Here is a 23632-nt window from a genome sequence, read left to right as displayed (position 1 = left end):
GAGGCGGGGGCAGGCACCACAGAGCTGCAGCCCACCTCTCTGGAACTGCCCACAGGGATGTGAAGGCTGGGGCAACACTCCAAATACCCTAGAGGACCATGCTCCACCAAGCATTAACCTTCGAGAAGCCAAATTGTGTGGTGGCCTGGGAGTCCCGAGGAAGTGCTGGGATGACCAGGGGCTAGAAGGCAACTGGGATACTTGGGGTAGAGGCTATTTTCCCATCGACAGGGAGTATTTCAAACGTTAACCTGTGCAGTGAAGCCCATGAACCCCTGCTGCGCCTCAGGCCTGGGGTGGGGAGTCAGAGCAGGCAGGGTAGAGAGGAGGAGCGGCTGAGGCCTGGGCCAGGCACGGAGTGCCCAGGAACGCAGAGGGGCGGAGGAGCCCAGCCCAGGGAGCCTCTGACCTGATGTAGAAACCCCTTTTGGGGTTGCTCCGCAGGGAGGCAGTCCCTGAGCCCAGGCTGCTGTTCATGAGCTGTTCCCGGAGGTCGTGGATCTTGGCCTCGAATCGGCTGTACTCTGAGGAAGGACAGGGAGGTTCCTGAGCTCTGTCCCCATCCTACTGCCACCCCTGTCCTCCCCTACTGAAGCCATCAGCTGAGGAGGCAGAGTTCTAAAGGCCATTTTAGCTCACAAGACAGGAACTTCTGGCCTGGTACCTTCTGGTTTATACTGAGCGATGATCGTGACCGTCTGACCTGCATTCTTCAGGGCAATGGCGGCCTGCTCGTGGCTGGCATTTCGGAGGTCAACACCGTTGACCTAGAGAGAGGAGGACAGGCTGTGTCACCAGAGACAGAAGCCAGCACTTCTGGGTCCAGGTGGAGCAGGGAGTGGTCCCGCAAGAGGACTCGGCTGCAGCCCACCCAGGCCCCTCCCCAAGAGCTCTGCGCTCTGCCCTGAGGGGAGGGGGTGGTGCAGGTAGGGGCAGGCCTTCCCTCACCGACAGGATCTGGTCCCCCTTCCGCAGCTCCCCACTGAGGTCTGCAGGGCCCCCGGCCAGGATAAAGGAGATGAAGATGCCTTCACCGTCCTCGCCACCCACGATGTTGAAGCCCAGGCCCGTGGAGCCCCGGTGGATCACAATTCGCCTCGGTTCTCGGGGAATGTCTTCCTCCCCGAGCAGGTCCTTGGCCACTGGGGAGTAGCGCCGAGGGGAAGTGGGGGTCATGGCTGTGGGGTAATCGGTGCCCAGGTAGCTGCTGTGACTGATCTCGTTGTCCAGGTGCTGAGAATAAGCTGAGGAAGACACAGGGCAGAGATGAAAGTGCCTGGAGGGAAACAGCATCCGCCACCCAACCTTCTCCCCAGGTGCCAGGAGAGCCAAAGTCAGGTGGAAGGGAAGTTGTTCTCTCAGAGACGCCGGGGTGGGGTGGTAAGGGGATATCGGATCACAGTGACGTCAGGGGTCAGGAATTTAGAGGTGACATCACAGGCTGGTTGTCCTAAGGGATAAAGAATTTAAACATTATATGTCCTCAGTATGCCAGGGATGGGGAAGTCAAAGGGAACATTAATATTACGCTTTGGGAGTTTTCTTTTGGATCCTGTGTCACTCAAATCTCTTAATCCATAAAATTCTTCTCCCTCTTTTTCCTCCCAACTCTTTGCCATCCATTTGTTAAGAAAAACTAGGTCATTTCTCTAAAAGAATTTCCCACATTCTATGAGGGAAATTCTTTTTTTTTTTTTTTTTTTTTGAGAAGGAGTCTCAGGCTGGAGTGCAGTGCCGTGATCTCAGCTCACAGAAGCCTCTGCCTCCCAGGTTCGAACGATTCTCCTGCCTCAGCCTCCCGAGTAGCTGGAATTACAGGCACACACCACCACGCCCAGCTAATTTTTGTATTTTTAGTAGAGATGGTGTTTCATCATGTTGGCCAGGTTGGTCTTGAACTTCTGACATCAAATGATCCACCCGCCTATGCCTCCCAAAGTGCTGGGATTACAGGCGTGAGCCACCTTGACCAGCCTAGGAGGGAAATTCTTTTTTTTTTTTTTTTTTTTTTTTGAGGCAGAGTCTTGCTCTGTCACCCAGGCTGGAGTGCAGTGGCGCGATCTTGACTCACTGCAAGCTCCACCTCCTGGGTTCACGCCATTCTCCTGCCTCAGTCTCCAGAGTAGCTGGGACTACAGGCGCCCGCCACCTCGCCCGGTTAATTTTTTTTGTATTTTTAGTAGAGACGGGGTTTCACCGTGTTAGTCAGGATGGTCTTTATCTCCCGACCTCGTGATCCACCCGCCTATGCCTCCCAAAGTGCTGGGATTACAGGCGTGAGCCACCGCACCTGGCCCTATGAGGGAAATTCTAACAGGGAAATTACTGCTTACCCTCCTGTGGTTTGTTTAGCCTATGCCTCTGCCCCTGTATCTCCTGTAAACTGGCAGTTCATGCTGGAGGCTTGATCAGTTTCAAGTTCAATTCAGAGGTTTTTTTAGTAAGTCCTGTATACTTCATAGGTAGCGCTATGTTCTTCCTACGGCATCACCACAGGATACAATGTCTGGTTGTCTTTCTGTCAGGTAAGATTAATGGTAGGTTCAGGGTCGTCAGCCCTGTCCATCCATTATATGGCACCCCATCAGCCTTTCAGGTGAGTTTTAGCCACATTGACAATCACCGCCTGGTTCTGATATGTATCAGGGACTGCAAAACGGTGATATTCTACTTCTTTCTTTCTTTGGAGTGGGGAACATTTATTAGTGGGAATTCTTCTTTAAAAAAGAAAAATCTTAGCCAGGCACAGTGGCTCACGCCTGTAATCCCAGCACTGTGGAGGCCAAGGCAGGCAGATTACTTGAGGTTAGGAGTAACCTGGCTAACATGGTGAAATCCCGTCTCTACTAAAAATACAAAAATCGGCTGGGCGTGGTGGCTCATGTCTATAATCCCAGGTACTCGGGAGGCCGAGGCAGGAGAATTGCTTGAACTCAGGAGGCGGAGGTTGTAATGAGCCAAGATTGTGCCACTGCACTCCAGCCTGGGTGACAGAACGAGACTCTCTCTCAAAAAAAAAAAAAAAAAAAAAAAATCCTCCAGCTTGGATAACATGGTGAAACCCTATCTCTACAAAAGACCAAAGTTAAACGTTACCTGAGCATGATGGCACTCGCCTGTAATCCCAGCTACTCGGGAGGCTGAGGTGGGAGGATCGCTTGAGCCCAGGAGGCGGAAGTTGCAGTGAGCCAAGATCATACCACTGCACTCCAGCCTGCTGGGTGACAAAGCAAGACCTGCCTCCAACGACAACAAAAAAAAACCAGCCCTGTGTCAACCTATTGGTTACTCTCTGAGGTAGTCTGCACACTAAAGGGAGGATAAATGCATGCCTCTCTCCCTTTATTCACCAATTTCAGAATGAATGAGATTGCCTAGCATCCTCCAAAAAAAAATTTTTTTTTTTTGGGACGCAGTTTCACTCCTGTTCCCCAGGCTGGAGTGCAGTGGTGCAATCTCGGCTCACTGCAACCTCTGCCTCCCAGGTTCAAGCGATTCTTCTGCCTCAACTTCCCGAGCAGCTGGGATTACAGGTGCCCGCCACCACGCCCGGGTAATTTTTTGTGTTTTTAGTAGAGATGGGGTTTTGCCATGTTGGGTGGGCTGGTCTCGAACTCCTGACCTCAGGTGATCCGCCCGCCTCGACTTCCCAAAGTGTTGAGATTACAGGCGTGAGCCACCACGCCCGGCCAAAATATTTTTAAGTATTATTATTACCTTAAAGGTTTTAATATATTTAATGAGTTTTCACTGGCCAGTAGAAGCCTCTTCGATTTGGATCCTGTGTCTTTGCTGAGAACCTATTAGTCTTGGATACCTTCCTTGCTCTCTAGTATGAAAGAAGTTAGCAGCTCATCTTATACATTTATTGCCAAAGATTTTAAATTGACCCTTCTTCCGACGTTCCCAGGTTCCTTTTGGTAGGTTATGGTATTTAGGAACAGTACCATGTGATTTTAATATGGTTTTACAGTATTATTTCATATTTTGTACGGGCTGCCACACCTCATTATTCTTTTCCAAAATGTTTTAGCTTTTCCCCCACACAAATTTTTCCAGTCGAATTTTAGTATCAACCTTCCAAGTTCCCAGCAGGGAAACAACATTAAAATTCTGATTAGGATTGAAGGGAATGTAGAGATTAATTTGGAGCCGGTTGAGATCTTTAGCATATTAAGTTTTTCCATCCAGAAACAACAGTGTGACTCTTCACCCCTTCCAGTCCTGTTTTACGTCTTTCAGTAAAGTCTTGTCATTTTCTTCATACAAATCTTACATTTCTTGTCAAGTTTCTATTTCTAATAATTTTATAGAATTTTTTTCTATGGCAAAAGGGGACTTTTTATTCACTACATCTTCTTATTGCTGGGAAGTTACTAATTCCTGTTATTTATCTCACAAATAGCCACATTCCTTTTTTTTTTTTTTTGAGACAGAGTTTTGCTCTTGTTGCCTAGGCTGGAGTGCAATGGCACGATCTCAGCTCACCGTAACCTCCGGCTCCCAGGTTCAAGCAATTATCCTGCCTCAGCCTCCTGAGTAGCTGGGATTACAGGCATGCGCCACCATGCCTGGCTAATTTTGTATTTTTAGTAGAGACAGGGCTTCTCCATGTTGGTCAGGCTGGTCTCGAACTCCCGACCTCAGGCGATCCACCCGTCTCGGCCTCCCAAAGTGCTGAGATTACAGACGTGAGCCACCGCGCCTGGCCTGTTTTTTTTTTTTTTTTTTTTTTTTGAGATGTAGTCTCACTCTGTTGCCCAGGCTAGAGTGCAGTGGTGCCATCTCAGCTCACAGCAACCTCCACCTCCCGGGTTCAAGCAATTCTCTGCCTCAGTCTCCCGAGTAGCTGGGATTACAGGCATGTGCACCACACCCGGCTAATTTTTGTATTTTTAGTAGAGACGGGGTTTCACCATGTTGGCCAGGCTGGTCTTGAACTCCTGACCTCGTGACCCACCAGCCTTGGCCTCCCAAAGTGCTGGGATTACAGGCGTGAGACACCACACCTGGTCTTTTTTTTTTTCTTTTCTTTTTGAGATGGAGTCTCACTCTGTCACCCAGGCTGGACTGCGGTTGCACGATCTTGGCTCACCACAACCTCTGCCTCCCAGGGTCAGGTGATTCTCCTGTCTCAGCCTCAGGATTAGCTGGTATTACAGGCGCCCGCCACCACACCCAGCTAAATTTTTTTGTAGTTTTAATAGAGACAGGGTTTCTCCATGTTGGCCAGGCTGTTCTCAAACTCCCGACCTCAGGTGATCCACCCGCCTCAGCCTCCCAAAGTGCTGGGATTACAGGACTGAGCCACCACGCCCAGCCAACAAATAGCCACATTTTAACTTCCCATAGGTATTCAGTTAATTCACTTACATTTTGATCTAGATGCACAGTAGTATAATTTACAAATAAAGATAACTTTTTTTTTTCCCTTCCAAATGTAACTATTCTTCTTGTCTTGTTACACTGTCTGAAATCTCTAAAGTAGCAATTCTCAACTACCATAATTTCGCTGGGGCAATTCTGTCACAACATTTTTTATTGTTATGACTGAGGCGGAGGAGTACCACTGTCATATGATAGACAGAGGCCAGGAATGCTGCTTAATATCCCACAAGGCACAGAACAACCCCCCACAATGAATAGTTATTGGGTCCAAAAATGCCAGGAGTAACACTGAGAAACCCTGCTCTATAGCAATGAAGGATAACAGCAGTGGGAAGAGGCATCCTTGCCTTCTTTGTAAGTTCACGGAGGCTGGGCACGGTAGCTCACGCCTGTAATCTCAGCACTTTGGGAGGCCGAGGAGGGCACATCACCTGAGGTCAGGCATTGGAGACCAGTCTGGCCAACATGGTGAAACCCCGTCTCCACTAAAAATACAAAAATTAGTTTGGCCCGCCGGGCACGGTGGCTCACGCCTGTAATCCCAGCACTTTGGGAGGCCAAGGCTGGTGGGCCACGAGGTCAGGAGATCAAAACCACCCTGGCTAACATGGTGAAGCCCCGTCTCTACTAAAAATACAAAAAATTAGCCAGGCGTGGTGCCGGGCACCTGTAGTCCCAGCTACTTGGGAGGCTGTGGCAGGAGAATGGCATGAACCCAGGAGGCAGAGCTTGCAGTGAGCCAAGATTGCGCCACTGCACTCCAGCCTGGGTGACAGAGCAAGACTCTGTCTGAAAAAAAAAAAAAAAAAAAAAAACCATACATATATACATACACACACACAAAATTAGCTGGGGTGGTGGCACATGCCTGTAATCCCAGCTACTCGGGAGGCTGAGGCAGGAGAATCGCTTGAACCTGGGAGACAGAGGTTGCAGTGAGCCAAGATCGCACCATTGCACTCTAGCCTGGGCAACAAAAGCGAAACTCTGTCTCAAAAAAAAAAAAAAAAAAAAAAAATTAGCCGGGCGTGATGGCGGGTGCCTGTAATCCCAGCTACTCGGTAGGCTGGGGCAGCGGAAACACTTGAACCTAGGAGGCAGAGGTCACAGTGAGCCGAGATCGCACCACTGCACTCCAGCCTGGGCAACAAGAGCAAAACTCCATTTCAAAAACAAAATAAAAATTAAAATTAAATTTAAAAATAAGTTAATGGACACACTGCTAAAATTGTATCATTATAAAATGTTCATTACCGGTTCCTGATAACTAGTCTTCACCATCCTAAGGAAAATTCCTCTGTTCCTAGTTTACTAAAAGCTTTCATCCAAAAGAGATGGTGAATTTCACCAAATGCCTTTCTCACGTCTATTTGAGATGATCGTATCGTTGTCTCCTCTCGCTCTGTCACCAGTCTGGTGGGCAGTGGCACAATCATTGGCTCACTGTAGCTTCCAACTTCTCGGCTCAAGTGATCCTCCAGCCTCAGCCTCCCAAGTAGCAAGGAGTATAGGTGTGTGCTAATTTTTTTTATTTTTTGTAGAGACAGGATCTCGCTATGTTGCCTAGGCTGGTCTCAAAACCCTAGCTGGTCTCAAATCCTCCTACCTTGGCCTCCCAAGTGCTGGGATTACAAGCATGAACCACCACACTTGGCCTCCCTTAACATTTTAATATATGAATCATACTGAGAGATTTCCTAATGTTGAGCCATCTTTAGTTTTCTGAAACAAATCCTATGTTATTTCCTTAACATGCTGCCATGTTTGGTTTGCTACTATATTATTATAAAGTCTTGTATCTCTATTCAGAAGCAAAACAGGTCTATACTCTCCTTATTTTACGTTATCCTTGTGACCATTTGAACTGACCTTATAAAATGAAATGTGAAATCTTTTATCTTTCCTATACTCTGGAAGAGCAGAAGAATTATCTATTCCTTGAGAATTTCATAAAATTAGCCATAAAACCAAACAGGTTTTGTGCCTTCCATGGGAGAGATCATTGACGATCTTTTCTAGTTCTTTTATGGTAATTGATTTTCCATCTCTTCTCTGACAACAGCAAGGATCAGAGGTTGTGGCTATTTCTTTTTTTTTTTTTTTTTTTTTTTTTTTTTTTTGAGACGGAGTCTGGCTCTGTCGCCCGGGCTGGAGTGCAGTGGCCGGATCTCAGCTCACTGCAAGCTCTGCCTCCCGGGTTCACACCATTCTCCTGCCTCAGCCTCCTGAGTAGCAGGGACTACAGGCGCCCGCCACCTCGCCCGGCTAGTTTTTTGTATTTTTTAGTAGAGACGGGGTTTCACCGTGTTAGCCAGGATGGTCTCGATCTCCTGACCTCGTGATCCGCCCGTCTCGGTTGTGGCTATTTCATTGGGAATATCTGAAGAGGGACAGCTACAGGGATGTCATGGGACTGCATGTCATGGGTTAAACGGGATGGGTCATGGGGAGCTTTGGCGTTTGAAGGGCTCTCACAGGTTGTGATGTCTGGGGGAGCATAGCTGTCACTCAGGTAGGCATTGCTGGGCTTGGCCACCTTTAGGTAGACAACATCATACGTGTTCTTCAGGGCTGCCACAGCATCTTCATGCATGACATCCTCTAGCCCCACACTGTTGACCTGGAGTCAAGGAAAGCAAAGCTCAGACAAAGCCACAAATGGCCCAAGACAGATGGACTGGGATGAAGTGATGAACTTGCGCCTGCCAGGGCTAGTAGGTGAGACCCAGATTTGGGCTAGAAAATGGACTAGATGGGGTCCTCACCGCCAGGATCTTGTCTCCAATCTGCAACCTCCCATCCTTGTGGGCAGCACCCCCTTCGATGATCTTTGTTACATAGATGCTATTATCTCCTGGGATGTGCTGGTTCCCTACGCCCCCTGCGATGCTGAAGCCAAGACCTGGATGGAGGGGAGGCCAGAGGTGGGTGCCCAGGTGCCCAGGAAGCAGGCTTGGGGGCACAGGACAGTTGGGATGGGGGAACAAAATGAGTTACTACCTTTAGGCCCCTTGATGAGCTTGATCTCCATGACCTTCTCAGCTGGGGGCTTCCGGCGCATGACATAGAGGCGAACGATGGAGCCTGCCTCTTTGAGGGCCTCCACCGCTGCCGAGTGGGTCACCTCGCGCACGTCCACTTCATTTACAAACAGGATGCTGTCGTTGACCCTGGGAGCAGCAAGGTGGGCCTGAGCCAAGAGCTTCCTGCTGCCCTGGCCCTCCCTCTCCAGGGACCAAGCATCCTAACCCCTGTATCCTCTCCTCACCTGAGGCGGCCATCCTGGGCCGCAGCCCCACCAGGAATGATCTTGGTGATGAAAATGGACGGGTCGTCACCGATGTGTGGGTTGTCAGTGCCACCTGCGATGCTGAAGCCCAGACCTGAGTTACCCTGGGCGAAGGAGGGGAAGAGGGTCAGCTCCCCTCACTGCCCAAGTCTGGCAAGGCAAGTGGGGTGGGAAATGGCTTGGAGCAGCCAGAGCAGGAAGGGATAGGGTGAGGGGCTGGCCACGCAGACCACATGGGCAGAAAGAAAGGTACAGATGGGGGGCCAAGGGGACTGCCAATGGAGGAGCCTGCTCACCCTTTCCAATGTGATTTCCTCGTATTCCATCTCCCCCTCGGTCCCGTTCACCTGCAACTCCAGCACGGGACAGAAACACAAAAGCAGTGAGACAGACATTCCTGCCTCACAACCTGCCCGTCATCTGCTTCCCTCCCTTACTCCCTCCTTCCTTCTGCAATGGCCCTAGCCCCAAAATCTAAACAACTCACATATCCTGGGGCTTCTAGGGTATCTGTGTTGACAATCACAGGGGGAGAATTGGCCTGTTTGGGGAAACAAGAGACAAAAAGCCACCTGAGCCTTGACTCGAGAGGGAGCCCGTAACGGAGGGTCCCATCAGCGTGGCTACCCTTTCAGCCTCTTAGCCAAGCCCACTCTGCCACGCTGAGAGCTGCTCAAGGGCCCAGTCTCACTCCACATCACACACACACGCACACGCGTGCACATGCGCACGCACACACACACGCACAGATGCACAAGCACATGGATCTAACTCTGCCCAGCCCGGGGCCCCCTGCATGTGGAAGGAGGTGTAGGAGAAGCGGGAAGGGAGACAGCCAGACGGAGAGGGGAGCAGCAGATGGCAAAGAGTGGGGAGAGGGGGGTAGGCTTGGGGGAAGGGAGCTTCTCACCGGATGTAACACCACAGGGTGTTACATGCCTTATGTGCTACACATGGACAACCCAGGGATCATGTCCACCGGGTCCTGGTACCCACTTCCTGCCCCATCCCCCCCCAATCCCCCCATAACTACCCGGATATTATCATAATCCTCCCCTAGACTTGTCCCTCACCTTCACACACATTTGCCCTAAACCCTGCACCCCGGGAATCCAGGGTTCCCCCAGCTGCAGACCCCTCCCTTGGTCTCACCAACCAGACGTCCAATCCACCCCTTCCTCTAGGGACCGTGTTGCCTAGCAACGGTATCTAGGACCAGCCAAGACCCGGGGAGACCCACCTCCAGGAGGCCCCGTCGTCAGGACAACAGGGGGGTGGGGCGTGGCCTGAGGCAGACCAAACTCCTGAGCGCAGAAGGTTTCCGCTAGCCCCGCCTCTTCTGCCCTGGGCCCCGCCCAGCGTTAGCCAGGCCGAGAGGAGGCCGGCCTGAAGAGGTTTGTGGGCGCAGCGCATTCTGAATAACCTGCCTTCCTCGCTCCCCTACGCCCCTCACCCTACGCAGTGCAAAGGACGTCAGGAAGGGGGAGTGGTGAAAGACATCCGGGTCCTATCCCGCTCATCTATTCCCTCCCCCAACTTCATTCGGGAAGGGGTTAAAGTGGGGCGTGCCCAGGTCCCTGACGTCAATCGCCTGGTCTCTAGACTCCCAGGCGGGGCCAGCTTTAGGCTGGTCCTAGGGGCTTCCCCAATTGCCAGGGCAACCGAAGCCACGTCTCTATGGCAATGGGGGGAGGCCGCCAAGAGCCTCCTTCCGGGGTCCCCAACCTACTTCCTCCTTAAAGAAACATGTATTTGCAGTAGCCCAAGCCCAAGGATTCCCCAGTCTCCTTCCCGCTCTCCCCGTCCAAAGGGGTCCCTCCCCTCTCCTAGTGCTATTTCCCAAGCCTACAAACTACCAACCATTTTCAAGCTGTATCACAGATTTCACACCCATAAATCGATTAACACTACCCTCCAACCCTTCACATCTCAGCAAATGCTGTTGTCCAACCAACAGCCACTGACTGCCAAAATCTCATCCACGTGTTCATCCTCCATCCCATAGCCTATCCTCAATCCCCATCCCATCCCTATCCTGGAACCTCCTTCCCAGCACACCCACCTTCATCCACTACGACATTCATTTGCTTCCCATCCCTGTCTCTGCCCGCATCCCACACGCTCCATCTCCATCCCTGTCTCGCCCTTCAACATCCATCTTCCAACCCTAGCCTCCAGCCTCCATTCTCCATCCGCTTCCCTGGCCCTATCACACCCTCCAGCCCCATCCCTTACCAATGTCGTGGCCTCATCCTCCATCCCAATTTCTTTTTTTCTTTTTTTCCCGAGACAGAGTCTCGCTGCGTCACCCAGGCTGGAGCGCAGTGGTGTGATCATAGCTCACTGCTGCCTTGAACTCCTGGGCTCAAGCAGTCCTCCCACCTCAGCCTCCTGTGTAGCTACAGGCACATGCCACCGCACCCAGCTACTCCATCTCAATTTCTGATTCCCCAGAGAGTGTATCACCATTCTCCCTTACCCTGCCTTCATACCCTCAAGATTATTCTCAAGTAACAATCTTACACTTCTCAATCAACTCCCCCTCTCTTCTGAAAATTGGGGCTTCTCTTGTTCCCCAGGTGAGGCCTTGTCTTGAGACCTCCACCCCATGCTTATGGCCTCCAACACTCTCTCCCTCCACCCTCTTCTGCTCCTAAGCTTTGATCCACAGTAGCTCTGTACTAACTACCACCCCTCAGGCTCCCTACCTCCTCTTCTCCCTGCTCAGGGATTTAATGGCCCTGCCTTACAAAAAGCATCTCTAGTCTTCTTTCCCTCACTCCTAGCATCCACAGAATTCACACAAACACTCTGTACCATCCCTGTCTCCAGGGCCTTCCTTTCCTTGCTCTGTCAGCTCCATTCATCACCCTGATTTCACAGTCTTATCCCTATCTGGCCCCTGACCCAGGACCTCTTACCTTCCTGTTCCCCAACTCCTATCTTGCCAGTTCTCACTCCAGAACCTGCTTGCCCGCTCCCTAGGCTCAGAGACCTCCTCCCCATGCATCTTCTTGGTAAAATGTCAGCAACCTCCCCCTTCCCAGAGCATCCCACAACATCCTAGAATCCCCACCCTGACCCCACGGTGTCCTCTCAATCTCACAGCTTGCCTGGTGCTCTCCAGTCCTCCCCATCCTGTGTCCCCAGAAGAGGAGACGGAGGAAGGGGAAGATGGAAAGTGGCCTGGAGGATGGAAGTTCCCAGAAACCAGGCCTCCCGGGGCTGGAGAGAGGAGGACGCTGTGAGCAGAGAGGAGAAAGGGAAACAGGTGGTGGGGGATGATGGAGGGGGCAGAGGGGGACAGAAAGAAGATATGCAGAGGTGAGAACCCAAGAGGATGAGAGATGGGAGGAGGAAAAGAGAGAAGGTGAAGATGAATAGGCAAGAGGGAACATGGGAAAGGGGAGCTGGCTGATGGAGGGAGAGGACTGATGAGGGAAAGGACTGATGAGGCCGCAGCGGCCTGAGCTGGGGATCAGGGAGAGGGAGAGGAGAATGCGTGGGAGGAAGAGAGAGACAGCATCAAGAGCCAGCCAGTCAGCCAGCAGGGAGGAAAGGCTGCAGAGCGGGGAGAGAGCTCAGGAGTGGAGCAAAGGCTGGGGCAGGGGACGAGGCAGCAAGGCCCCACCATGTGAAGTCTCAGGCCAGACAGATGGAAAGGGCTGGAGACTCGGGGACAGGGCGAACCAGGCCCAGAGGCGGAGGTAGGGGGAGGAGGCGGGGAAGGGACAAGAGCAAATGAGGGCAGCAGGCGCTTGGAACAGAGCTCTGGACACAGAAAATGGAAACGGAGGTTGGGGGTGTGAAGGAATGAGGAGGTCTCAGTCGTGGGGGGCTTCCTGGGGGATGCACACACCTCAACACACACACATACAGCACACGCACACACACGCATACAGCACACGCACACAGGCACACGCACACAGGCACAGGCACGCGCGCACACACACATTCTTGCCTTAGGCTGGACATCCACTCCCATTGGCCTGGCCTGTTTCTCCTCTGTGGGACCAAGGTGTTTCCAGCCCCCCAAACGCCCCCTCCCCCAGGCCCCAGGAGCCCACGTCCCAAACCCCCACCCCCAGTTCCAGCATCCCCCCCACCCCACCACGGCTCTCTCTCACCCTACCGGCCCTTGGGGATTGCTGCAGCTCCGAGGCTCCGAGGGCCGCACTGGGGAGGGGGCCACCAGGGTCTCCTACCTTGAAGGGGGAGAGGTGGGCGTGGCCCACGACCCCGTGGCCAGCCTCGAGGTGGGACAAGTTCCTCTCCGCCACGTGCACCAGCTCGGGGGCGTTTACCTGGTTGGGGAGGTGGGCCGGGCTGTGCTCCAGAGGGGGCGTGTCTTCATCTTGGTAGCGGTATTTCTGGGGATGGGGACGGAGGTGTCACTGGGGCCGGCCCGGTGCCTCAGGCTCCAGGCTGGCCGCCCTGGCCGCCTCCTCTTCCCCCAGCCAGTGCAGTGCGGAAGGCCCTGGGGCCTGACCAGCTCCTCCCCCTCCCTCTCCTCTAGCCCATTGGCTCCCCTCTCTCCACTCTCCCGACAGCCCCCTCTCCCGCCAGGGCCTCAGCACCTCTCATCAATTCCAGGTCCCAATCAATCCCAAGTCCTAATCCTACCCCCCAACTCCTACTCCTCACATCTTGGGACACCAGCCTTCTGGCGGGCATAGCCCCTCTGGCATCTGTGTCTTCACCCCTTTCCCTGCCACCTTCATCTTCGGGTCCCTCCAGCTTCTCAGAGCTCTAGCCCCCGACACTCACACCTCCATTCTCTGCATCCAGTCCCCAACTTTCTTGCTTCTCTCACCATCTCAAACTCACTCTTGTTCTAGCCTCCCCTCCCCTATCCCTCTGGCTGCTCCTACTCTGCATGGCATCCTCCCCGCACCCCACCTCCATGGCCTCAGTATCCCCATTGCAGCCTCTACCCCACAGGTGATTGGCTGTCCTTTACCTTGCACTCCTTAGGCAAAGACTGAAGTCAGCCCCTTCCACCAGAAGGTACTTGGCATCAGCCCCCGAGATAGGACAAGGCTAAGCCTGTCCAGTTCACTGCCCTTGCTGGTTTCCAAGCAGTCAACAGAGGGGCCCCGGGAGTCTGGCCCTACCCCTACAACAGCCCACAGCCCAGCCAGCTAATCCGGATATGCTAGAAGGGCATGGGCTGGGGAGGGAAGGGGAAGAAGAGAGACAGCAGGGCTCAGGACAGGGGCAAGAATGGGTGCCAGCCTCCCTGGTTGGGGAGGAGGGTAGCATGCGGAGCCTCAGAGTGAATTCCTGGTCTCCCTCTGGTCTTTTGGGGTGAAAGGTCCAACATGGCCCCTGACTCCGTGCCCAGTTAATCAGCTGCCATCCCAAGGGCCTCCTGTGCTAGCTTAATAGGGACAACAGTAAAATGAGATTAACTGGGGGCCAGAGAAGGAGGAAAAGGGCAGATGGAGACAGCAGAAGAAGACAGCGATTCTGCCTGGGCCGTTCCACATCCGCCTCTGCCCTCTCCTGCTCCTCTCCTCTGGAACGGGCCTCCACAGAGACAGACCCTCCAAGCTTCAGGTTCAGGAAGGGGAAGGTATCATATGCAGGGTTCCCTCAAGGACTGAAGAAGACAGAATGCACCGCCCAGCACACATGGGTAAAAAGAGAAGGCACGGTAATCCCAGCACTTTGGGAGGCTGAGGCGGGCAGACTGCTTGAGCCCAGGAGTTGGAGACCAGCCTGGGCAACACGGTGAAACCCCGTCTACAAAAAATACAAAAATGAGCCAGGCATGGTGGTGCACGCCTGTAGTCCCAACTACTAAGGAACCTGAGGTGGGAGAATTGCTTGAGCCCAAGAGGTGGAGGCTGCAGTGAGCTACGATCACACCACTGCACTCCAGCCTGGGCAACAGAGTAAGACCGTGTCTCAAAAAGACAGAGAGGCCAGGAGCAGAGGCTGATGCCTGTAATCCCAACACTTTGGGATGCCGAGGTGGGCAGATCACCTGAGGTCAGAGACCAGCCTGGCCAACATGGTGAAACCCCATTTCTACTAAAAATACAAAAATTAGCTGGGCGTGGTGGCGCATGGCTGTAATCCCAGCTACATGGGAGGCTGAGGCAGAAGAATCGCTTGAACCTGGGAAGCGGAGGTTGCAGTGAGCCGAGATCATGCCACTGCACTCCAGCCTGGCGACAGAGCGAGACTCCATCTCCAAAACAAAAAAGAGAGAGAGACAGAGAGAGCAGAATTTCCCTCCCAAAAGTTTCTGAGAGGCTGAGAGTGCCCTAATACTTAGAGGGCAGCAGCTGCGAGATCAAACGGGAGGAAGCTTATCAAGGTCAATGGCCAATCCTAGAGTATGATTCTGAAAATGTTAAGGATGATGAATCAAGGCTGAGACTGTAACACAACTCTGGCTGTAGAGTAAGGGTACAATAAAAGAATGGGAGAAGGGAAGTGGTCCTGTCAGCACGAAAACTCTCAAACCCAGAAGACAGAGACAACGCGAATCAAGAAGCACCCTGATACATTTAAAGAGTCTTAAAGAAGGAAAACAGGGGCTCAGCAAGATTGAGTCTATTCTCTGGGCCACAGACTTGGAGAGGGAATCCTGAACTCCAGATTTCAATCCGATGGGCACAAAAAGTAGAGAAGGAAAATAGAACACACAAAATAGCCCTGCTCAAAGGCTGAGCTGTCTTGAATAAAGGAGTTCTATGAACCGACAGAGAATGTTCATTCCACATCCTGAGAAGGTGGTCTTCTACCTGGGCAGTGCACAAGCTGAGGGGCAAGCCCCAGAATTGAGGAGACCTGGGGGAAGGGGTGGAAGCCACTCTCTGCTATCCACTCTTTCTTCACAAGGCCTCCGATTCCCTGCAAGGTAAATTAGGACCAAAGCCCCAAGTTTTGGAGTCTGGGGGAGGGTTTGAGTCCAGTGCACCTCTATCTTCACTCCACCTCAGAAAATTCCTGAATCTGAGGAGGAAATGTCAGCGTGCACCCGAAGAAAATGGAAACATGAGGAGGGCCATTTCATCATTTATTCTAGGGAGGAAATGAAGGTAAATTTATATCTCAGCGAGCCCCCAGTATCTCTCCCTGCCCCACCCCCATGGAGGGAGGGTGGTGTCTGGCACTGAGGAAGAGGCTCCTCAGGATTGGGAGGCAACATGGGGAAAATGGGGAACAAGAAATGGGTACCAGGGTTTCCAGAATGTGGCTGGAAGAGGTTAGGGACTAGGTTCAGTCTCTGGAAATTTTCGACGTACGTGTGGGGGGTGGGGAAACGTCTGGAGGGGTCGGGGTGGGGGAGAGTAATTCTGAAACTGCATACTGGGGGCTGGGGAGGTGGCGGATCAGCACCTCTCAGTCCTGGATTACAGGGCAATTAAAGCAGGATGGGAAAGGAGGACCCCCCCCACCCTTTATCCTACTGGGACTCAGGGCCCTAACCCACGACAACTCAGATGCTACTGGGACATGTCTGCACCCCCAATATATTAGGGCTTAAGACAAGTAAAACGCCTGGGGAATGGGGGACACGGACGGAGTCGCTGTTGTTCCTTCCCCTTTGGCCCCCTCCTCACCGGAGCCCCAGTTGCACAGAATGACCTGGAACGGAGGCTTGCACCCCCAAAACATAGGGGTGTGAGTCAAAGTGAATGGTAAGAGGGACGACCCACAGCGCCTGTCCGCAAGAAGTTGCAACCCAGAGACCCCGCACCAAGCAGAAGGAAGAGCGACAGCGCTTGAAGCTTGCACCCTGATATTTGCGGGGGTCCGGGAAGAGGGGAGCGGGGCCGGAGCCCATATCGCGGCACGTACCACGCAGAGACACATGGAGGCGAATCTGTTCCGAGCCGACATGGAGAAGGGGAGGGGGACTGAGGGAAGGGGGTGGGTGGAATATCAAGGGTCCCGGGGTTGGGGGAGGGGGAGGGGCAGAGGGGCGGGGGCTGCGGCGGCCGCGGCGACAGGAGGCTGCGGCCGGAGGGGGGGGAACGGCGCCTGCGCAGTAAGGGAGAGCGTCACGTTGGGAGAGAGAGGGGTGAGGGGAGACCCTCTTAGCCACCAACTCCCCTGGTTCATGCTGTTTCTCTGTGGACTTCACTTTCCACTGTACTTCTATTCTGACCCCTCTACAAATAGAGACAGACTTAAATTTGCCAGTTTATCTCTCTAGTTCTCGGGGACTCCTTATTCCATCCCATCTAATGCCCCAACCCCAACATCGCGAGACCCCTAACCATTCTGAAACCTCACTGGACATCTCGTCATTACTGGACTCCCAGAGTCCAGGGAAGCAAACAGCACTTCTCTCACAAGAACCCCCAAGGGATCTACACTGCTTCTCCCACCAAACCCCCCAATCTCCTCAGATTCCAAGGCATCTCCTATTCTAACCAGCATAGTTCTCCCCTGCAGTCCAGCCCCACCTGATAGGCAGCCCATGATTCTTCAAAAGTTTAAAGAACCACAGATCCTTGTTGTGCCCCCAAATTAGTATATGCTAAATCATCCCTTTCCATATCACATCTATCCCCCAATCCACTAACAGGTACCTTGCAGTTAGTGCAAATATTACTCTTGCTCTAATATAAATATCCAAATAACAAGTCCTCCAATTTGTTTGGGATCCCCTGTCCAAACCCCCGAATCTAGTAAGATACTCATGACTTTCTAATGTGCCAGTCTCCAATTCCACACCAGAACCCAATTTCAGGAAATATTTAATCTACTTTAAAGCAGACCCTCCAAATTCAATTGCAATCTCATCTTTTTTTTCCAAAATCCTTATAAAAAGAAATTTAGGCGGGAGGATCGCTGGAGGCCAGGCGCTCAACAGCACCTTGGGCAACACAGTGAGATCCCACCTCTTAAAAAAAAAAAAAAAAATTTGGCCCGGCGCAGTGGCTCATCCCTGCAATCCCAGCACTTTGGGAGGCCAAGGCAGGTGGATCACGAAGTCAGGAGTTCAAGACCAGCCTGGCCAGGATGGTGAAACCCCATCTCTACTAAAACTACAAAAATTAGTCGGGCGCAGTGGCAGGTGCCCGTAATCCCAGCTACTCGGCAGGCTGAGGCAGGAGAATCGCTTGAACCTGGGCAGCAGAGATTGCAGTGAGCCGAGATCGCGCCACTGCACTCTAGCCTGGGCGACAGAGTGAGACTCGGTCTCAAAAATTAATTAATTAATTAATTAAAAGTATTTTCCTTTTCCTTTTCTTTTTTTTTTTTTTCTTTCTTTCTTTTCTTGAGACAGATTCTTGCTCTGTCGCTCAGCCTGGAGTGCAATGGTGTGATCTCGGCTTACAGCAACATCTGGCTCCCGGGTTCGAGTGATTCTACTACCTCAACCTCCCGGGTAGCTGGGATTACAGGCGCCCGCCACTACACCCGGCTAATTTTTTGTATTTTTAGTAGAGACGGGGTTTCGCCATGTTGGCCAGGCTGGTTTCGAACTCCTGACCTCACATGATCCACCCGCCTCGGGCTCCCAAAATGCTGGTGTGAGCCACCGCACCCGGCCTTTTCTCTCCTTTTCTTTAACCCTGAGGTTCATAGATTACACCCTTTTCTGGCTACCCAGAACATCTCCACGATTCTGAATTCCAACTTTGTCGGTAGATTGCTCCCAAATATATCTTCTCCACACTCAGGCCTCAAAAAATACACACCAAAGATATGGCCGGCAATTTGCAATTACCCACAAGTCGTCCAGAACACTCCCAACCTCCTCCTTCAGTTCTCTTCAGAGATTTCCATTTTCTCCCAAACAACTTAACCTGAAAGCCTCTCTTCCAATTGAACGCCCGGTTCTCCCATTGAAGGCCCACCTTTCCAGCTCTTAAAACCCAGTGAGGGGTCTCCTCAAATCGGCTGACTTCTATAAAATGCTCACACATGGTAGAAATGACGACTTCCCTAGAATCTCACCCAAGCGAGATTGACCCCGTTGATCGGCATCTGTTACATGCGCCCCCAAGATGACCCCCAATGTCCTAGTTTCATATCTGGTAGGAAGGCTTGGATCACCAGAGGATCCAAGGAGTCAGTGCAGAAGGGGCTGGACTCAAAATTCCTTAGAGAATAGAAAACTTACAGGCCCTGCTTATCCACCAGTGGGCGCTATGGCCCATAAAGACCCTTCCCCATCCCCCATTTCCCTTTTCCCTCCATTTTCCGTTTCTCTGTTGCCTGGCAACGCAGCAATCAAGGACTTTGCTGTCGCCTAGCAACCGTCTCCTGGGAACACAGAGCTGAGGTAGGAGGGGTGCTCTGATGAAATCTGAACAGACCTCCATCTTAGGAAAATTGAGACGTCAGACTTCCCAACCCCCGGATTCTCCTTTCCAAAGACCCCCGCGCCCTGAAGTTACTTGGACAATAGCTCCTTAAACCCTGTCTCCTTTACGCACGGGGGACCACGCCACGCCCATCCCGGGTCAGCCCCGCCCTCATTTCGGTCAGGTAACCCAGCCCCAAGGTTCCTCCTCTTTCCGAGGGTTACTGCCTCCCTCGATAGGAGTAAGCCAGACTCCGCCCACCTGCCCGGGAGGCCACGCCTCCGTCCACTTCCCGCCCATTCGGTCCCCCTGCCTCGCCCACACTGTCCCTCCGCCACGCCCCTGCCGGCCAATGAATGAGGCCGTCGGCCACACTGCCCCGCCCCCGGCATCTCGGCTTTGCCCAATAAGGACCACCCGGAGGGTTTAACCGCTTCGCTCCTGGGGCTCTGGCAAACAGCCTCAGTCTTTCCCCCACTGTATCCCCACCCCCACTTGTTCTGCTCCGCCCTCCGCCACCCTCGCCCGGCCCTCCAGCCCGCCACGCAGCTTCAGTCGTCGCCGGTTACCATGGCAACGGCGGCAGCAGCGCGGGGAAAGGGGGAGGGACGGGGGCGGAGTGGGAGAAAGAGATGCTCAGAGACGAGAGATGCTGGCAGAGATAAAGGCACCAAGAAAGGCAAAGTGATCGCTGTAGAGTGGAGTTTGCATACAACACAGGGCCTAGCACGTAGTAGGCTTTCAATAAATGTTCCTTAAATTACTGCGGCAGGAGTCTAAATATAGGCAATGAAAGATGGAAGACTCAGGCAGAGCTGGGGAGCTCAACGACCGCAAAGCCTGAGCACTCCCTACCCCATCCAGCATTTGGGGAAGCAGGAGCCATGTGCCCCCTGCAGGCTCCTCTTGGGCTATCCTCCGCTGGCTGCCCTGGATAGAGATGAACCACAACTCCCAACATCGCCATGGGCAGCAACCCTCTAACATTGAGGGATCTTGTGCCTCGGGGCCTTATGGGAGTTGGAGTCCCTGTCATCCCGAGGCTGACAAGTTTTCCAGCCAACGAATGTGGCAAGCCTGGGTCTCCACGCCTCTGTAAACCCCAAATGCATGATCTGCTCTGTAAGCCTCCTTCCTTCAGGGATGCTCAACCCTGGGCTCCATGGAAGAAGTAGGAGTCTGGAGTGGGTAAGGAATAAGGCCACCCACCCACCCAGAATAGCTGCCAGTGCAGGCAAGCCCCTCACCCTCGCTCCCATTTGTGTGTTCACGTGTTGGAAGCAGAGCCCACACATTCCAGCGGGCTTTCTATTTACACCTGGATACAGGGGACCACAGCCACGGAGCCTAAGGCCAAGTGGCAGGCCTAAGGGCAGGAGACAGCAGGAACAGAGGAAACCAGGCCAGAGAAACTGAGGCATAAAAATCCACCGAAACTACAGGGATGTGGGGAAGAGGCAGCCTGGGAAAAAGCCCGAAGCCCACAGAATGAGGGACAAGCAAGTCGCCCTGGTGGAGAGAGTGTGGGGGCTCCAAATCTAAAGGTCCTCAGCCCCCAATCTCTTCCAGCCATCCTCACACGTGCACAATGCATGTGTACACACATGTGTGAGTTTGTGGCAGGGAACATGTGTGTCCTCAGCTCCCTCCCATGAAAAGCTGCAGTTCCCACTAAATATAACCCCCTCCCCAGCCTGTGACTCACCCGGACCCCGCCTCCCCCGGCCCCCACTTCCTGTCCCACCCCCCAGCCCCCAGCTGCCTGCCACCCGCCCAAGCCTCCCTCCACACACCAGGCATCCAGCTCTCCAGTCCCAGAGTCTCCAAGCAGAGCCTAGGTATCCGCATCCCACCAGGAGCTCGCCTGTGCTCCATCCAGGATCTCCTGCCTTTGCCAGGCTCCAACCAGAGGGACACTCTTGCACAGATCCCCACCGCTGCCAGCCCTGCCCTCCTCCTACACCTTTTCACCCCGGTAACCTCAGTACCCTCGGTCATAAGTCCTCAGGGACCCTTAAATCCTGGTGTCCTCCCCCATCTTGATCCCAAGCGTCAGGGGTATCTGGAACAGTCCCCCCATCTGCTCTTCTCCCTCTTTCTTGACCAGGGCTAGATACAGTGTGGGAGGAGATGGGGACATTGGGCCCCTGCCTTTGGGCCACCCCCAAATTGTGCACCACCCACCCGGTCCCCCTCCTCAAATCCCCTCTCTCCCTAAGCCTCTCATCCTCCTCCTCAGAGGCTGGCAAGCTCGGCTGCTGCAATCTTCTGCCTCCTATGGGAATACCCCCACATCCTTGCCTCACCTGGTCCATTCCCTCAGGTAATCCCATGCCAGGGCCCCAGCCCTCTGACAACTTCTAACTACCTCCATTCTATATGACTGAACCCTAAATTAACAGTTCCCTCAAATTGAGAGTGCATCCCTAAATGCAGCCACGAGATGCTTGTTCCAGAGTCTGAAGGCCCACCCCTTCCCTGCCAGCTAACACCCCAGACCAGTCAGGCACTCACAACCAATAACCTTTACCCCCATGCCAGGAGCCCCCCAAAACTGGACAAGGCCCTTGGAAGCCAGCTTTTCCCTGGGGAGGAAAGAGGAACCCCCCCAGCATAGCCCACCTTCCCACATACACCAGCAGGACTTCCTTGTGAGCCAGGCTTCTCCTTAAATAAGTCTCCCTCAAACAGCGCTGGTGAACCCCGAAACCCGCCAGGCCCCCCAAACCATGGAATATCCTAAATTTTCCATTTCCCTACAGGTACAAAGGGATCACTCCAGGGGGCACCTGTGGCCAAATCCAGCATTTTCTCAGATGTGAACCCCAAAACTAAATTAAGACCCCCAAATACATCTTACTTCTGATGCTGCCACTCCAGGGACGCCAGTCCCAGATAAGGCCTACTAACCCCTCCCCACAAACTCATGCCCTCCCCCCAGTTTATAGCCCCCCCATCATGCTTACCTTGGTTGTCACTATACAGAGACAGTCCATGTTGGGGGGCCTGGCCGCGGCGGCGGGTAAGGGGCTCTGACTTCATCGGAGTTTCGTTCCTCCCCTCCGTGGGTTCTCACCCCTCCCCCCTCCGCACCCCACTTTTGCAGGGGGGGCCAGGATGGGGGGAGGGGTGAGAGGGGAAGGAGGGGGTTGGAGAAGGGAAGGGGAGGGGAGCGTGGGAGGGGAGGGAAGGGGGCCCTAAAAGGGGCTCCCCAATGGAGGGGAGGGGGCTTGGGGAGCACACCCCGATTCTCAGGAGGGGCGGGGGCACCGGGGGCTGGCAGCCCCGGAGTTCGGGGGCTGGGGCATGAGCTGGGGTGGGGGAGGGGAACTGGATTTCGGGGAGCCCCGGGGTAGGGGGGGATCTTGCCAAACGGCCAGGGGCTAGGGGCCGTGGCGGGGGAGTGGGGTGGGGGGGTTGGAAACGGCAGCGGCCGAGGGAGCCGTGGAGCCGAAGAGGGAAGGGGAGAGAGGAGGAGAGAGGAAGCAGGGGGAGGGAGGGAGGGAGCTAGGAGCCAGAATGGGGGGGTGCCTTGGCAGAGTTAACTCCTTCCGTGCTGGCAGGAACCCGGATAATGGGAAAGGAGATAGAAGCAGAAGCACAGAGGCCCTGAGGCAAACATGGAGACCTGGCCAGCCACCAGCGATGACAGCAAAGACGATGAGGCTGGATTTCATTTCTTAGAGAAGGAAGCACCTATAGTTGGGCTGGGAGCACCCATGGTTATTTGAATACGGGAGGGAGGCCACGACAGGCGGTAGGGGGTCGGGTATGAGGGAGGGGCTGCAGGAGGCAATCCCTGGGGGCCTAGTTCTGCCTCAGGTTTCTCAGGGGGAAACCTAAAAAGCCTTAGACTCTTTAGTGCCTGAAATTGAGGCAGCCAAAGAAAAGGAGGAAGAAAGGGAGAGGGGGTACAGGACCACAGAGAGTGCATTCTCGGTGCCCAAGTCCCTGGGCCACCGACTCAGTCTTTCGTCTGCAGGGCCCCCAAGTTTCCATGTAATATTAGCAATATTTGCCTCACCCCTCCAGCCCTGCCTGCCCCTCAGGAAGTAAGGCGCTCGCCCCCACCTCCTTACCTGACTCTCTGAGAGGGAAGCCTCATAATAGTCCAGGATGTCTGCCACAGAACAGAACTGAGTTACCTCCCCATTCCAGGCCTCTCCAGACACATCACCCCTGTCATCACCGCTGCTGTCCGGCTGGCAAGGGAGGAGCCCTTTCAGCCAAGGCTGGTCCACACTCATGGAGGACACCATAGGCATGACCCTGCTTGGGGCTCCAGCTTGGACCAAATGATTTCCAGGCTCCCAAACAGCCCCCGAAGTTCAGTAACGGACAGCCCTTGGAGGCCCAGGTCCCTCAGAAAACGGGCTACTCACCCAGCAAGGCCTGGAAGAGGTCGCTATGCAGCACTGTGAGGAGGGGGGGTGCCCACCGCAGCAGCGGGGGTGCCAGGAGCCAGAGGGCTGACCTGGGAGCTAGTGCGATGCAAGGAGAATTGGGACAGGGAAGAGGCCAACACAGGAAGACGAACACACTGTCACTTCATCTCCCCAGCCTGTGCCCTTCACCCCAAGCCCTATGGAAAGATTCAGGGAGAAGGATCCCTGAGCCCCAGCCCCCCACTTCAATCCCAGACCTCCCCTCCACAAGGACCCCTGTTTTTCACCTCTTG

At 53.7% G+C, this 23632-nt stretch overlaps 1 protein-coding gene across 7 annotated transcripts in view; it reads right to left on the bottom strand.

The window, feature by feature from the left end:
- The window catches only part of DLG4 (discs large MAGUK scaffold protein 4), a 29457-nt gene extending 6022 nt beyond the window's left edge, over positions 1–23435 (bottom strand). Inside the window, exons 1-12 of one of the 7 annotated variants that reach the window (XM_050765300.1) lie at positions 23337–23435; positions 23034–23074; positions 12982–13047; positions 9165–9218; positions 8974–9024; positions 8657–8781; positions 8389–8558; positions 8154–8290; positions 7864–8008; positions 949–1244; positions 665–767; positions 410–524 (exon numbers count right to left, since the gene is read on the bottom strand). In XM_050765300.1, coding sequence (XP_050621257.1) covers positions 410–524; positions 665–767; positions 949–1244; positions 7864–8008; positions 8154–8290; positions 8389–8558; positions 8657–8781; positions 8974–9003 — 1121 coding nt within the window. In that variant the 5' untranslated portion in view covers positions 9004–9024; positions 9165–9218; positions 12982–13047; positions 23034–23074; positions 23337–23435. Of the gene's footprint in view, positions 1–409; positions 525–664; positions 768–948; positions 1245–7863; positions 8009–8153; positions 8291–8388; positions 8559–8656; positions 8782–8973; positions 9034–9164; positions 9219–9917; positions 10180–12882; positions 13048–21920; positions 22101–23033; positions 23075–23336 lie in introns of those variants that run through there. The other 6 variants (XM_050765293.1, XM_050765294.1, XM_050765295.1 and 3 more) reach the window with 6 other exon arrangements.
- Between the last annotated feature and the right edge of the window lie 197 nt (positions 23436–23632).

The sequence above is a fragment of the Macaca thibetana genome, chromosome 16, assembly GCF_024542745.1.
Source record: "Macaca thibetana thibetana isolate TM-01 chromosome 16, ASM2454274v1, whole genome shotgun sequence".
Lineage (NCBI taxonomy): Eukaryota > Metazoa > Chordata > Mammalia > Primates > Cercopithecidae > Macaca > Macaca thibetana.
The sequence above is the reverse complement of the archived record's forward strand: the minus strand, read 5'-3'. Positions and strand labels throughout refer to the sequence as shown.